General features: G+C 44.6%; 2 protein-coding genes and 1 long non-coding RNA gene across 3 annotated transcripts in view; 2 read left to right on the plus strand and 1 right to left on the minus strand.

Moving 5' to 3' along the window:
* LOC144697360 (uncharacterized) overlaps positions 1–15725 on the plus strand; it is a 309889-nt gene that overhangs the window by 169049 nt on the left and 125115 nt on the right. The window lies entirely within an intron of this gene.
* Positions 1–15725, minus strand: part of LOC144697872 (uncharacterized) — a 95464-nt gene that overhangs the window by 75603 nt on the left and 4136 nt on the right. The window lies entirely within an intron of this gene.
* Positions 4644–11416, plus strand: LOC144697105 (uncharacterized). The gene is made up of 2 exons (XM_078568928.1): positions 4644–5148; positions 8147–11416. The coding sequence occupies exon 2, from the start codon at positions 8251–8253 to the stop codon at positions 9118–9120; it is 870 nt and encodes a 289-aa protein (XP_078425054.1). The 5' UTR covers positions 4644–5148; positions 8147–8250; the 3' UTR covers positions 9121–11416.

Here is a 15725-nt window from a genome sequence, read left to right on the forward strand (position 1 = left end):
TTGTTTTAAATTAATTTCACAGGGTATTAGAAGGGCAGAATTTGCAGTCAGGAAATTCAAATCAAACATCACATCGGGACCTGACAGAGTCGCCAATTTACCATAACCTGAATATCATCTTGTTTTGAACATGGAAGGAAAAAAACACCATTCAGAGTGGGGAGAAACCGTGGAAATGTGGAGACTGTGAGGAGGGATTCAGATCCCCGTCTGAACTGGAAGCTCATCGGTGCAGTCACACTGGGGAGAGGCCGTTCACCTGCCCTGAGTGTGGGAAAGGATTCAGTCGGTCATCCAACCTGCTGCAACACCAGAGAGCTCACACTGGGGAAAGGCCATTCACCTGCACCCAGTGTGGGAAGGGATTCGCTTAGTCATCCCACTTAGTGAGACACCAGCGAGTTCATAGTGGGGAGAGGCTGTTTACCTGTTCCGAATGTGGGAAGGGATTCACTCGATCATCAGGGCTGCTGACGCACCAGCGAGTTCACACTGGGGAGAGGCCGTTCACCTGCTCCCAGTGTGGAAAGGGATTCGTTGTCATCCAACCTGCTGAAACACCAGCCAGCTCACACTGATAAGAGACCTTTTAAATGCCCAGACTGCGGGAAGTGCTATAAAAGTTCCCTGGACCTGATGCGCCATCAACTTGTTCACACTGATGAGAGACCGTTCAGGTGCTCTCACTGCGGGACTGGGTTCAGGCGATCAGAAGAACTCACTGTACATCAATGAATTCACACTGTGGAGAGGCCGTTCACCTGCTCCGAGTGTGGAAAGGGATTCACTCAGTCATCTGCACTGTTGACACACCAGCGGGTTCACACTGGGGACAGACCATTCGCCTGCTCCAAGTGTGGGAAGGGTTTCACAGATCCATCCACCCTGCTGAAGCACCAGAGTGTTCACATTGACGAGAGACCTTTTAAATGCCCAGAGTGTGGAAAGTGCTATAAAAGTTCCCGGGAACTTGATGCGCCATCAACGTGTTCACACTGACAAGAGACCATTCAGGTGTTCTCACTGTGGGACTGGGTTCAGGGGCTTAGAACAACTCACTGCACACCAGCGAATTCACACGGGGGAGAGACCGTTCACCTGCATCACGTGTGAGAAGGGATTCACTCAGTCATCCACCCTGCGGACACACCAGCACGTTCACACTGGGGAGAGACCGTTCAGCTGCCCTGACTGTGGGAAGGGATTCACTATGTCATCCACCCTGCTGAAACACCAACGAATTCACAGGTAACAATGGTGATGGGACATTGCTGTTAATCACATCCAGGACTGAACCATATTCATTGGCGTCTGTCGCTGCTGATGTTCATCAACTCCAGCCCAGTCATATGGACTAATACTCTGGATAAAAGTCAAATAAATCAGCTTTGTGTGAAACACGGTGTATTGAATCTTTTTAATATCTCTAACATAAGTTAGTTCCTTTTGAAGGGCTCTCCCTCTCCCCTGTCTCCTCCATCCTCACCCCCAACAACAAGTGTGAGGAGCTCATAGAGCTTCTTTGTCACTAAGATTGAGACAATCTGATCAGCTGCCCCTGCTGCTTCCCTCCCTTCCACTGGGCAAAACTGTCTCTGAAGTCTCCCATTGTTCAAGCCCTGAACTTGCATCTTTCTCCAGTTTTGTTTCTATCTTCTATTTCCCTCAGAGATTACCTTGTCCATGAGATCCGCCTTCTGCTCTCTTGATTCTCACTAAACTGCTGACCATCCAATCCTTGGCACCTCATATTTCTCATCCACATGCTGCCACGAGATGACATCATCCAAAAGCACCGTGTTAGTTTATACATGTACACTGACAACACCCAGCTCTACCTCACCAACATCCCTCACCATTCCTCCACTGTTACTAAATTATCAAACTGCTTATCCAACACCCAATACTGGATGAGCAGAAATTTCCTCCAATTAAAAATTGGGAAGACCAAAGCCATTGTCTTCACTCACCACTACAAATTCCGTTCCCTAACTACCGAGTCCATCCCTCTCCCTGGAAACTGTCTGAGGCTGAACAACACTGTTTACTTATTTTATATTGTCTGTCCATATTTTTCCTCCCAAAATCCATCACCTCACATTTCTCCACATTGAACTTCACCTGCCACCTATCTGCCCATTCCCAGCTTTGTATCATCTGCAAACTTTGAAATTATCCCCTGCATACCAAGATCTCAATCATTAATATATATCAGGAAAAGCAAAGGTCCCAACTCTTCCCTGGGAACTCCACTACAAACCTTCCTCCAGCCTGAAAAATATCCATTGACCACTGCTCTCTGCTTCCTATTCCTCATCCAATTTTGTATCCACATTTCTAATGTTCCTTTTATTCCATGAGCAATAACTTTTCTCACAAGTCTGTTGTGTGGCACTGTATCAAATGCCTTTTGAAAGTCCATGTACACCACATCGACAGCATTACTCTCATCGACCTTTTCTGTTACCTCTTCTGCTTGCTAAGCAATCAATAGCCTTTGTGAGTTCAAGTGGTGAGGTTTCATCATCCAATTCAACCATGAAGCTGGAGAGAGTCAAACTGAGACTGGGAGATGTCTGTCTCATGGGAGTACAGCTCACAGTAATGTTCAACCCAGCAAGACATATGTTTACTTCGAATGGTGAATACTCCACCAACTGCTGATTTCAGGGGGTCAACTTTGGTGATGGTCGAACCAAGCGCCCTCTTGATCGCATCATACATAACACATCGATTTCCGTTGTCACCAAGAGTTTGGATTTCTTGTAGGTTGATCCAGTGTTTATTTACAGAGTGTCTCCCTGTCTTTTACATGACAATCTTGGCTACTTTCAAGTTATGCAGTGTTCTAGCTTTTGGGTTTATGTTGTGCATCAGGTAGGCTTTGCTTTTTGCTTCAATGACAGATGTCATCTCTGCTGAGTGGGTCTCAAACCAGTCTTTGTTGTGGGTTCCACCTTTACCAAATGTTGCTGCTGCTGTGTCAGAAATGATTGAATCAGCGACTTCCAAACTTCATCAATATCAATGTTGATTGATGAAGCATTTATTGATGTGCCTATAAAACATTTTACTGTTTTGTTTCATGTTCCTTGATAATTTAATTTCATGATGGAGCTGCCACTGTGAAGAATGTGCAAGTCAGTAAGAATTGTCAGCAAGGATTAATCAGCACTTTCTAATTGGAGATGTTAATCATGGAACCTTTCAGACACTGAATTGTAGATTTTGCATCAAATATCAATTTAGGATTGAAATAAAAGTTCATAATTTTATTGTAAGCTAATTCCTGGTAAGAGTTCTTGAATCAAAGGGAAATATCACAGATGGTGCTTTTACAAAGGGACATTGCAACTGTGAAAGCCAGCAACACCTTCAGAATATTAAACTCCAGCCAGTTATAGTGTTGCTAACATCAACAGAAACAAACTAAATATTGTCAGACAATCAATCCTGGATGTGATTAACGGCAGCAACAACAGCAGAATCCAACCCCTGCAGTCACTTATGAACTCACTGATGTGTCAGAAGATTGGATGACTGAGTAAATACCTTCCCACACAAGGAGCAAGTGAATGGTCTTTCTCCCCAGTGTGAATTCGCTTGTGTACACTGAGATCAGATGAATGCCTGAACCGCTTTTCACAAACAATACAGCCGAATGTCTTGTTTTCTGTGTGAATTCGCTGGTGTGACCAAAGGCCAGATGAATGAGTGAATCCTTTCCCACATACAGAGCAGATGAACGGCTTCTCCCCAGTGTGAACACGTTGGTGTGCAGTGAGGGTCGATGACTGCCTGAACCTCTTTCCACAGGAAGAGCATCTGAACGCCCTCTCTTCAGTGTGAATTTGCTGGTGTGACATGAGGAAGGCTGTCTTTCTAAATCCCCTCCCACACTCAGAGCAGATGAACGGCTTCTCCCCAGTGTGACTGCGTTGATGGATTTCCAGCAGGCATGGATAATCAAATCCTTTACCACAGTCCTCACATTTCCATAGTTTCTCCATGGTGTTGGCCCCAATGTGACTGCGTCGATGGTATTCCAGCCGGGATGGATAATTGAATCCTTTATCACAGTCCCCACATTTCCATGGTTTCTCCATGCTTTGATTACCCTTGTGTCTGTCTAGTTTGGTTGATTGATTGAAGCCTTACCCCACACTGAACAAGTGTACAGTTTCTTGCCGCTGTGAAAGGCGTGTTTTTTTTTCAGGCTCTGTAACTGGTTAAAGCTCTTTCCACAGTCAGTGCACTGGAACACTCTCACTCGAGTGTGTGTGTGTCTCAGTGATTTTCCAGTCACACTGATGTTAATTTTTTTTCCCTCAACCAGAACAGTCAATCATTTCTCCTTCTACATTCGAAAGGCTGATGATGTTCAGGTCCTGGTGAATCGAGTGACTCCATCAGATCTTGATGTGATGTTTGGTTTGAATTTTCCGTCTGCAAATCCTCCCATTCTAATATCCTGTAAAAGGAGTTTACAAAAATCATTACTTTAAGTTCCAGATAGAAATTCGGAACGGACAATTCTAGTTTCCATGGATCATTTTTTCCTTTCTTGTTCCCCTAAAGCTCTAAATTCCTGTCCCACACACTCTCCCTCCTCCCTGGGCTGAAATTCAAACTCATCTCACCATCTCCATCATTTCTTTCCTCCACTCCCAGTTCCCTCTCTCCGTCTCCTCTGCCTGGGTTCAGTTCTCCAGCTCCTATCCACAGAGTGGCAGTAAAATCAATGAGTCCATCATTTCCTCTGCTGGTCACTAGATCCAGAAGCCCCGCCTACCATTATGTCACGGGATGACTGCGCATGCGCTCTGCTCCCAGCTGAACCAAGATGGCCGCTGTTAACGTGGGCCTATTCTCAGGAGAAAAGCGCCGGAGCTGCAAACGCGGGATCCCCAGGGTTTTATTCGAGGTTTGAGACCTTTATCAGGCGCTTAGAAACCCTCCCCGTCCAACCGCCGGCTTCATCGCTCCCTCCGCGTTTCTAGATCATTACTGGCTGCAGATGCGGAGAAGGAGCTTCTCGCCCCATCGCCATCACATCACTCATGCTCCAGACAGTGATCGGTACTGCGCCTGCGCACGGCTCTCCTGTGGTTATAGATAGGGGACATTCACCATCGCGAGGAATGCTGGGTAAGATTCCCGCCATCAAAAGTCCTAATTAGTGAATAGTGATTGTCTTTTACAATGATGTGGAGATTGGGGCGCGGGTCGGGCAATGGATAAATTTAAGAAGCAAATTGTACAGAAACCCAAGTGCACAGACCCTCCATTATCCACTAGAAAGAAGGGGAGTAGCAATTGATGGAGAATCGCGAATCCCTCAAATGTTTCCCAAAACAACAGCAATGGCAGAAGAATCCAAACCCTCCCAGTCAAACATGATTTCAGTAGATCAGGAGGAAGAGCCTGCAAGACTAAATTAGGGCTCATTCTCGTGAATACTCTTGGTCATGTATTTTCAGTTATGCTGCCACATATCAATACCACAGGGAATTATTTTTCATTCATCACTGTATGCGGGTGTCACTGGCAAGGTGAGCATTTATTGTTATCCCTCACTGCCCTCAAGATCACTGCCCTTGGTACACCATCTTCTAGAACTACTGCAGTCCATGAGGATTTTAGGTTCTCTGAGCAGTTTTGATACAACCAAGTAGCTTTTAGGCCATTTGAAAGGGTCAAGCACATTGCTGTTGTTCTGGAGTCACCTGCAGACCCATGAGGTTGGGATGGCAGGTTTCTTGTCCTAAAGGATGTCCAATGGACGCTCAGTTGGACAATCCTGTAGTTTTATGATCACTGATACCAGCTTTTATTGTAGATGTTTATCCCAGATTTACTTAATTAACTGAATTTAAAATCTCTAACTGCTGTGGTGGGATTTGAACTCCAGATTATTATTCCAGTCTCTAGATTACTAATCCAGTAATGTTAATACTATGTCTGGATATGTGATCAGAATGCCCGAATTCAGATTGCACAAACAGGTGCTGTGCTCAGAACTACACCAAGGCACTCCTTCACTTGGAGCCAAAGCAAATGTTTCAAAGACAATACCAAAGCCTCCATGATGGTCTGCTCTATGAATATAAACACTTGGGAAGCAGATGCCCAATCACGACCCAAGTGGTGAATCATCATCAAAAATGGTGTCAAAATTTTCCAATCAACAAGAATATCCAACAAGAGATGGCCAGAGAGGGGAGTTGCTCAAGCCAACAATCCACCACCAACTCAACTGGCTGACAACCCCCATGTTCTGACTGTAGGAAGAGCTTGCAAGGCTAAAATAGGGCTCATTAGTCACCTGTGAACCCACTGACATCTCACTGCCACCCAGTCATCCAAAAGAAAGAATCATCCCCGATATAAGGGATAACCAATGGACAACCACGATGTTATCATACCCTTCTTTACCTGGAGATCAAATGCTTGATGTATAATTGTTGTAGCAGTTAGCAACCTGATGTGAACTCCATGTGGTATTTTAGTGCATAACTTGAACAATTTATTTTGAGTGTGTTTATGTTAAATAAATTAACGCTTGATTTTATAAAGCACTGGTTAGACCTCAATGGGAATGCTGTCTTCAGTTCTGGGCGTCACACTTGAAACGGGACGTCAAAGCCAGAGACATGTCCCATCCCCACCAGAAGGGCCGTAACGCGCAGGTGCGGAAAGGCCCCGCCCCCTGTGTCCGCCTGCATGCACAGAGCATGCGCGATGTGGAAGCCTCAGGAACAGTGAGTGCGGCTCTCAGACACCGAATGAGAGCGGCCGGGCCCGGCGGCCGTGCGGTGATCTCCCCGGGCTGGGGGGCTGGGGTGCCCATTAAAGCGATGCTGCAGCGCCTTCCCCATCCTCGCCGCTGCTTCCCGGTTTCTTCTCCGGTTTCCACCGAGTCCGACTCACAAAAAAGGAGCCGCCCAGAATGCCCGCTGCTGGTCCTGGGGAGCATGCGCACTTTCAGCGCCTGGGGAAAGGAGCGAGTTGGATAGAGCGGTTTCTGGGTTGCGGGGGATTGTGGGAATCACAGCCACCATGAGTGCCTGTTAGTAAATGTTTTGTTGCAAACTCTGTCTCTCCACTTCTCCACAGATGCTGCCTTAACCAGCACTTTAAAAAAAAATTCAGATATCCTGCATGTGCATGTTTTGTTTTTGTTTAATTGTACGCGTTGCTGACAAATCCGAGTATAGAAACACAGACGGACCAATTAAAAGCCATGTTTCAAGTGGGAGAAAGTATTTCTGTCTACGCTTTATATTTTAAATACACAAACTTTTAAAATTAGCTATTGGGACATGGGCAACACGAGCATGACCAGCAACTCGCTAAGCCTTCTTCAACAGCACCTTCCAAACCCACGACCTCTACCACCTCGAAGGACACAGGCAGCAGATGCATGGGAATATCGCCTCCTGCAAGTTCCCCTCCAAGCTACACACCATCCTGATTTGGAACTATATCCCCATTCCTTCACTGTTGCTGGATCAAAACCGTGGAACTCCCTTCCTAACAACACTGTGGGTGTACCTATACCACATGCACTTCAGCCTTTCCAGAAGGTGACTCACCTCTGCCATCTCAAGGGCAGTTGGGGATGGGCATTAAATGCTGGCTTAATCAACGACACCCACATCTGTGAATGAATTCAAAAAATTATTGACAATCAGCAGTTTCCCCTTGAGAAGGTGATGCTTGATCAATCGCTGCAGTCTGTGTGGTGAATGTACTGCCACAGTGCTGTGAGTTAAGGAGTTACAGGATTTTCACCCAGCAACAATGAGGTAATGGCACTGTAAGTGTGAGTCAGCTTGGTTTGCGATTGGAAGGGGAATTTGCGGTAGATATTGTTCCCGTGTCCTTTGGGATGGTAAAGGTTCTCATTCACTCCATCCCTCTCCCACCTCAGTCTTTCTCCTCCCATCGAGACTGGATTCTTGTGTAGGTCCAGGCCAGATTCCCTTCACTGAAGGAACAGTTGAGTTTTTAATGACAATGGCAGCTTTCATGGTCACTTTTTCTTAGTGCCCTCCCCACAAGTTACCAGACTCATTCAGCTCAATTTCACAACCTGCTACTGTGTTTATCACTTCTCTTTCTCCCATTTGAATTAATTTTACAGGATATTAGGAGATGATTTGTGGATGGGAACCTCAAATCAATCATCGCATCAGAATCTGACAGTCACTCAATTCATTGGGACATGGACAAGGTCAGCTTTTGAACATGGAATCAGAAAGCACTGTTTACAATGGGAAGAAGCCATTCATGTGTTCTCTGTGTGGAGGAGGCTTCAGACGATCATCTAACCTGTTAAACCACAAGTGTTATCCAACCGGGGAGAAACCGTGGAAATGTGGGGACTGCGGGAAGGGATTCAATTACCCGTCTGAACTGCATATTCATCGCCGCAGTCACACTGGGGAGAGGCCATTCACCTGCTCTGTGTGTGGGAAGGGATTCACTAAATCATCCCACCTTCTGAGACACCAGCGAGTTCACACAGGGGAGAGACTGTTCACCTGCTCCGTGTGTGGGAAAGGCTTCACTAACTCATCCCACCTCCTGTCACACCATCGTATTCATAGTGAGGCGAGACCTTTTCAATGTTCTGACTGTGAGAAAAAGTATAAAAGGAAGAATGATCTATTGAACCATAAACGCACGCACACCGGGGAGCGGCCATTCACCTGCTCTGTGTGCAGGAAGGGATTCACCCGTTCATTCGACCTTCTGTCACACCAACTTGTTCATACTGATAAGAGACCATTTAAATGCTCTGACTGTGAGAAGAGCTTTAAAAACCTAAAGGATCTGCTGATGCACCAACACACTCACACTAGGGAGAGACCATTCATCTGCTCTTTCTGTGGGAAAGGTTTCACTTGGATGTCCAACCTACTTAATCACCAGCGGAGTCACACTGGGGAGAGGCCATTCATCTGCTCAGTGTGTGGGAAGGGATTCACTCAATCATCCACCCTGCTGACCCACCAGCAAGTCCACAGTGGCGAGAGGCCATTCACCTGCCATGTGTGTGGAAAGAGATTCAGTCGTTCATCCACACTGCTGAGGCACCAGCGAGTTCACAAGTGACTGCAGGGGTTGGATTTGGATCCTGTTGTTATTGCTGTAGTTAATCACATCCAGGACTGAACCATGTTCATTCTGACAGTCAGAGTTTGTTGCTGCTGACATTAATAAGCTTGATAGCTGGGTTGCACATTGATGTTCTGTGTAAATATTGACTCAATCAGCTTTGCTTCAGACACACGGTGTTTTGAAGATTTGATTTCCCCAATGATAAGAGGAGACTGATTGATCTTCTGTTCCTGACTGGGCCATTATTTGGGGCCTTTTCTAACTCAAGGTTATTTCTGTTCTCATCGAGTTCATCGTCTCCATATTAAGCTCCGAACTTTCATCAATCCCATAAATCTGTTGAAGACATTGGTGAAATCCACCTGATGTTGGTGTCAATTGCCTTTTGGAAGATTTCCCAGTTTTCTTTTTTGAAATTCCATCGTGTTTCTGCTGTTGATGTGATGACAGGATTTTCATTGCCAATGATGGGATGATGGGAAAACCTGTGCTGACTGTTAGGAATTTGTCAGGAATGGTTTTGGAGGTGATGATTGGGTTTCCTTTGCTTTAGTTGGAGAAGAAGCATAGATCCAAGTTATATTCTCTCTGCCACCTTGAGTAATGGAATGTACCTTGAACCTTGACAACAAAAAAGAGGAAGTTATTCTCTAGTGAAGCTCACTACAATTGCTTCTCCATTATAGTTGACATCTACATAGCCCCACATTGTGTGGTAGATATTGAAGACTCTGAGATGGAAGAATGGACGTTGATGAGGAGGAAGCAGTGGGTCAGGTCACTGTACAATTGTTGGCTTATAGTCATCTGTAGATTGTTAACTCTCCCACACTTATTGCCGTAGTGAAAAGTCGAGAAACACTGGTCTGCTTCAGTTTGGTGCAGCCCTCAATACTTTATTTGATGTAACAGACCTGACCAGGGGGTGAAATGTTATTGGGGGTAGGTGGAACCATGATCTTATTGAATGGTGGAGCAGGCTCACGTGGCCAAGCATGTTTGTGCCTCTGACCATATTGGGATGGTCATTGCAAGTGCTTAGGTCAAAACCTATAATACGTCCTCTTGTGTTGAACTGGTGAACGTGTTCGATATGTGTTTCTTGAGGAACCAGGGCATCAATGCTGTGTTTCCTGAGTAACCTTTGGAGAGACTGGCATTTTGAGTGAGAGATACTTTGGATGTTAAGTTCTCTGTGTGATTGGGATGGCCGGTTTAATGTGTGGTTTTCTTTGGTCCTGAACAGGACAGTTTCATTTGATTTGCTGCTCTCGCCCGGAGTTTGATTCAATGACAAGTTCAGAGTCCTTTGCGATGATGTTAGTTGTGAACTAAGATCATGTAACAGGATGGGCCCTGAGAAGGCTGTGATCATCCACCCCTGAAGAGCCTCAGACCCGGTCATGGTGGATGCTGCCACCTTCTCAATAGCTGGAAGATTAAAACATCTCCATCATGAGAGATTGATAGATTTCTGATTAACAATAACATAAAAGGTTATGGGGATTGTGTGGGGTAAAAGGCATTGAAGTGTTCGATCAGCCATGATCGTATTGAATGGTGGAGCAGGCTCGATGGGCTGAGTGGCCTTCTCCTGTTCCTATCATGGGACTGTGGAGCTCCTAAACAGACCCTGCAGCACATGGTCAAACTTTGTCCTCAGAGGAAATTCACAGGCAGCTTATCAGATATCCACACTGTTACACCAGAAGCTTTGGCCCGGGTGTCTGACTCAGATATTGATATTTAAGGTGATTTTTGCTTCTACTCCCCGACAGCAGAAGAAAAGAAACCCCAAGCTTGTTCCGTTTGATTGTGCTGCTTGTGGGAGCTGAACTGTAATGTTTCACTTTATACACATCTGGATTTCATTTGCACAACCCTGTATAGAACAATCTTGTATGAGATTTGAAATCTGTTATTTTCTGTGTTATTTTACCCTTTTGGAATCTGATATGGTAAAACTCCTCCACATGTACTGTGTGTGAGAGCCTTTGAAATGTTCTTATCTTTGTAATTTTCATTGCTGATTTTGATGGTCTCATTGATTTAATCTCTTGTTACGAACATACCTTGTACTATTACATTAATTGAGAGAATTGTTTCAAATTCTTCCTGTGTCAGCCCTTTAGCCCCTCCATAGCTACCTGTCAATGATCCTTGGTTAAGGTTAGGTGCTGGTCTTAGTGATTGGGGCTGGGGTTAGGGATTGGGCTAGGGTTCGGGTGTCGTTAGTAGTTATTGATTAGAATTGGGGTCAGTGTTTGCAGCAGTGGTTATTGGTTAGGGTGGTGTCAGTGTTTGGGGTTAGTTGCTATTGGTTCAGATTGGGGTCAGTGTTCGGGGTTATTGATTGGGTTTGGGATCAGTGTTTGCAGGTAGTGGTTATTGGTTGGGATTGGGGTCAGTATTTGTGTGTTCGTGGTTATCGATTGGGGTTGGGGGTCAGTATTTGTGCGTTCGCGGTTATCAATTGGGATTGGGGTTAGTGGTTGGGATTGGGATTATTGGTTTGGGCTGGTCAATAGGATGTTAGGTTTGGAAGTTAGTGACGAGAGTTAGAAACAACAATTGATAACACCAGTATCACTTGACACATCCTTTTCCATTTCTTGTATTTGAACCTCATACAGACGAATCACAAAACAGCTTCATGAATTGTTCATTCGAAGACCCTTGCTTCTGGCTCGAGCCCGATTTCCTCCCTCCTTTCACATCTTGACATTTCGCACAGAAACAAACATCAGGGACATTAGACTGCGGGACAAGAGCAGGTGGATCCAGATGTTGAGCTGCTTACAGCCAATCATCATCCTGCCTGAAAAGAGATTTTGACAATAACCAATCAGCAGCCCCACTGGTCACCATCTGATTCCATCATCATCGCTTCATCTATTCCTCACCTTTCACCCTCACTAGAGCTGGTTTCACCACCAGGACCATTCCCCAGACTGAGACTCTCTGATTCCCATTTTATACTCTGTGTTCATGGTCCCTGGATTTGGTGTCTCGGTGTAAGCACTCCCTGGATTTGGTGTCTTGGTGTAAGTGTTCCCTGGATTTGGTGTCTCACTGCAAGTGGCCCCAACTCTGCTTTCAACCTGACTCTCCAGTCTCTCTCTCACCTTCCATTGACTTCAATGTAACGGAAACTGACAGCTGGATCCTATCGGCATTTGAAAGATATTTACAAATGATTCAAAGGTTTCATATATTTGGGATCTTTCTCTGTTTCATCCACTCGAGGTGTTGGATACAGACTTTCCCCTGGGAATATTGATCTGCAGTATTGGGCCCTGATGTGTTTAATTGCTCATCTTGTTGACTCTAAATGTTGAAATTTGTGGTTTCAGACACCAGATAATTAAGCTACAACAGATTGTTTTTTACCGACTTTATTAATATCCTGGGAATAATACAGTATAGTTACTTTTTCTTGATAACAGGGATAATACAGAACTCTCTTCTCAGCTGTGATCTAACAAACCGTGGCTACACAGGAGGTATTTAAATTTAACTTGTTCACTACATTTGTGATCTGACTCTGCTCAACATATAACCACAAGGATATTTGTGCATTGTTCTGAGTGTGAGCACAAGGCTGTGTCACTATCAAACACAGGTACCGTTTCCTTGGTTCACATCTCCATACAAAGACCAGCTCTTTACACATCCCCTTTATGCACAATTGCAGCAGACATGAGCAAGGATGTGAGGCTCATTAATATACACCCTCATTTCATAACAGGAACAAAAGGTTCAGTCATTTTCCATTACAGGCAGAATACAGAACCACACTGATAGTTTAACAGAGTCTCATGAGCCTGCAGGCTCCTGTTAAATACAGAGCAGTACAGGAGCACACTAGCAATTTAACAGAGTCTCATCAGCCTGCAGGCTCCTGCTAAATACATACACAAGGGAATGGTGGTAGAGTGTTAATTCTACTGGACTAGTAATCCAGAGACCTGGATGATTGTCTGGAGACATGAGTTTGAATCCCACTGAAGGTATCTGGGGAAATTTAAATATAATTAATTCATAAACCTGGAATAAATCTAAAAAGGCTGGTCATGATGATCATAAAACTATTAGATTTTTATAAAGCCTCATGTGGTTCCGAATGCCCTTTAGGGAAGGAAATCGGCCGTCCTTACCTGGCCTGGCCAACATGTGACTCCAGGACCACAGCAATGAAGCGGACTCCGAAAAGGCCGAGTCATTCAGTTGTATCAAAGTTCTACAGAAATTAATAAAACCAGACAAACCACCCTCAATGACCCTGAAAAGTCCTCCCTATAACAGCTGGACTTTATGACAATTTCTGTCAGATCTAGGGTTTGCTTTAACTTAATTATAAAACTTAAGTCAATTACAATTATTAGACTTGAGTTGGGGTAGATGATATAAAAGGACTTTCAGTTCCGACTCACTACAGGATCATGCTGGTCACAAATGAGCTGTCACGAGCATCACAGAATTTACTAAGTTAATCACAATAAGTACAAAATGCTAAACTTACCAAAGGCATGGAAACAGTCAGTTCACTTTGGAACACTCGCTCATGACTTCTGGCCAACTAAGGTGCTGTCTCTTGTTCTGTTGACTGTAATCTATCTTTTTCCTGCTCATCTTCCTGGAGCTGCTGCAATGCTCCTGAAAGCTGGTGCTTATGAACCCTTTCTAGACACAGCTCCTGTGCACGATCAGTAGTGTTCCTGAACTCTGGTTCAGACGATGCATGATCAGTCCGATTGGATTCGGTGGTGCGTGATTAGTTTCTGATGGGTCATCTACTGATGCCATTTCCTTTAATCTCCTGACTCTCCACACTCTAATGTGTCAATAACTTGTGGGACTGTGCCCCTCATTATAGATTTTCCTGTCATTTCATGAAATTTTGTAGCCTTCTACTGAGATAATCGGATGCCTCAAGATGTTTTCTTCGTCCGCTTATTTGAGATAAGAAAGCATGTTGAGTCAAGTCTTAATGGTTAACACTTCGAGGGAGGCGGTGGCATAGTAGTATTGTCACTGGACTAGTATTCCAGACACCAGGGGTAATGCTTTGGGGACCCAGGTTCGAATCTCACCACGGCAGATGGTGAAATTTGAATTAAAAGTCTGATGACGACTGCAAATCCATTGTCGTAAAAACCCATCTGGTTCACTAATGTCCTTAAGGGAAGGAAATCTCCCATCCTTACCTGGTCTGGCCTATATGTGGCTCCAGACCCACAGCAATGTGGTTGGCTCTTAATGCCCTCTGAACAAGGGCAATTAGGGATGGACAATAAATGCTGGCCTAGCCAGCAACACTCTCATCCCATGAATGAATAAAAAAAAACTTGGGCTCACTGTTCCAAATGCCTAATTGATGTATAGAAATCCTGTAGAGTTCTCATTAGGGCAGGCGCCTATCAATATGTTTTGGTTAAAGAAACTGCTTGCTGGTGTATGTTTTCGTAGTGGCTGCCAGGGATTGGAACGCAGTTAATTAAAAAGGTACAAAGTGGTACACAGCCTTAAACTGATACCGAAAATACAAAGTTACTTCAGACCTAAAATCGACAGGTAATGTGCATAAAATCAGTGCATAAAGGTGATCAGTGTCAAAGTTGAGATAGCAAGATACACATAAAAGTGCATACAATTGATACATTTAATTGATACATGTTCATAAGTAATATGAGTCAAAAGAACTACAGAGCTACAAAAACTGATTGGAGCACTTAATTCTTTAAGTTTACAGAACCAGGTTATATATTGTTCAGGAAAGTGACTGCTTCTTTGAAGACACGACAAGTTAAAAGGATAAACTGATTTAAGACATTAGGTTGAAGGTTTGAAACCCCACAGCTGTTTTCTTCACACAATAGGGTCTTCTAACTCAAGAATAGCTGATCAGTGCCAATGGCTGGGGAGTTAACAGTTCCAGACCTTAGCTCATCCAACCAAGATGGGGTTTGCAGCACTTACTCTGCAATTAAACCATTAAAGTGTAGCTTTGTACTAGCCTAGGGCCATGTGCTATATTTCACTTGCCAAGTAAGGGTGCAGCTACAGACAAAGAGCCAGTCACGTGCTACTAGTGTTCTACATTGATTACAATTAAACAGAATATCATATTAGGTTATTTGATTAATACACTTCAATTCCTTGATCATTACACATAACTAAACTAGAAACTAATTATTAAACATGAACTTGGCTACAGTCTCACAGACTAGTCAAGCAACAGCCTGACACAGTCACACTCAGAGACAGGCCCTAGTAGAGATGGCAGCACAGAGGTGTACAGGGTGAGAGAGTGGCCCTGGGAGTCCTCCACATTGACTCCAGTCCCCATGAAGTCTCATGGCATCAGGTCAAACATGGGCATGGAAATCTCATACTGTCTTCCCTCAGCTGATGAATCAGTGCTCCTCCATATTGAACACCACTTGGAAGAAGCACTGAGGGAGGCAAGGGCATTGAATGTACAGTGGGTGGGGGAATGTCCATCACCAAGGCTGGCAAGCTCGCACCAATATCAACTGAGCTGGCTGAGTCCTGATGGACATAGCTGCTAGACTGGGTCTGCAGTAGGTGGTGAAGGA

The sequence above is a fragment of the Cetorhinus maximus genome, chromosome 23 (assembly GCF_964194155.1).
Source record: "Cetorhinus maximus chromosome 23, sCetMax3.hap1.1, whole genome shotgun sequence".
Classification (NCBI taxonomy): domain Eukaryota; kingdom Metazoa; phylum Chordata; class Chondrichthyes; order Lamniformes; family Cetorhinidae; genus Cetorhinus; species Cetorhinus maximus.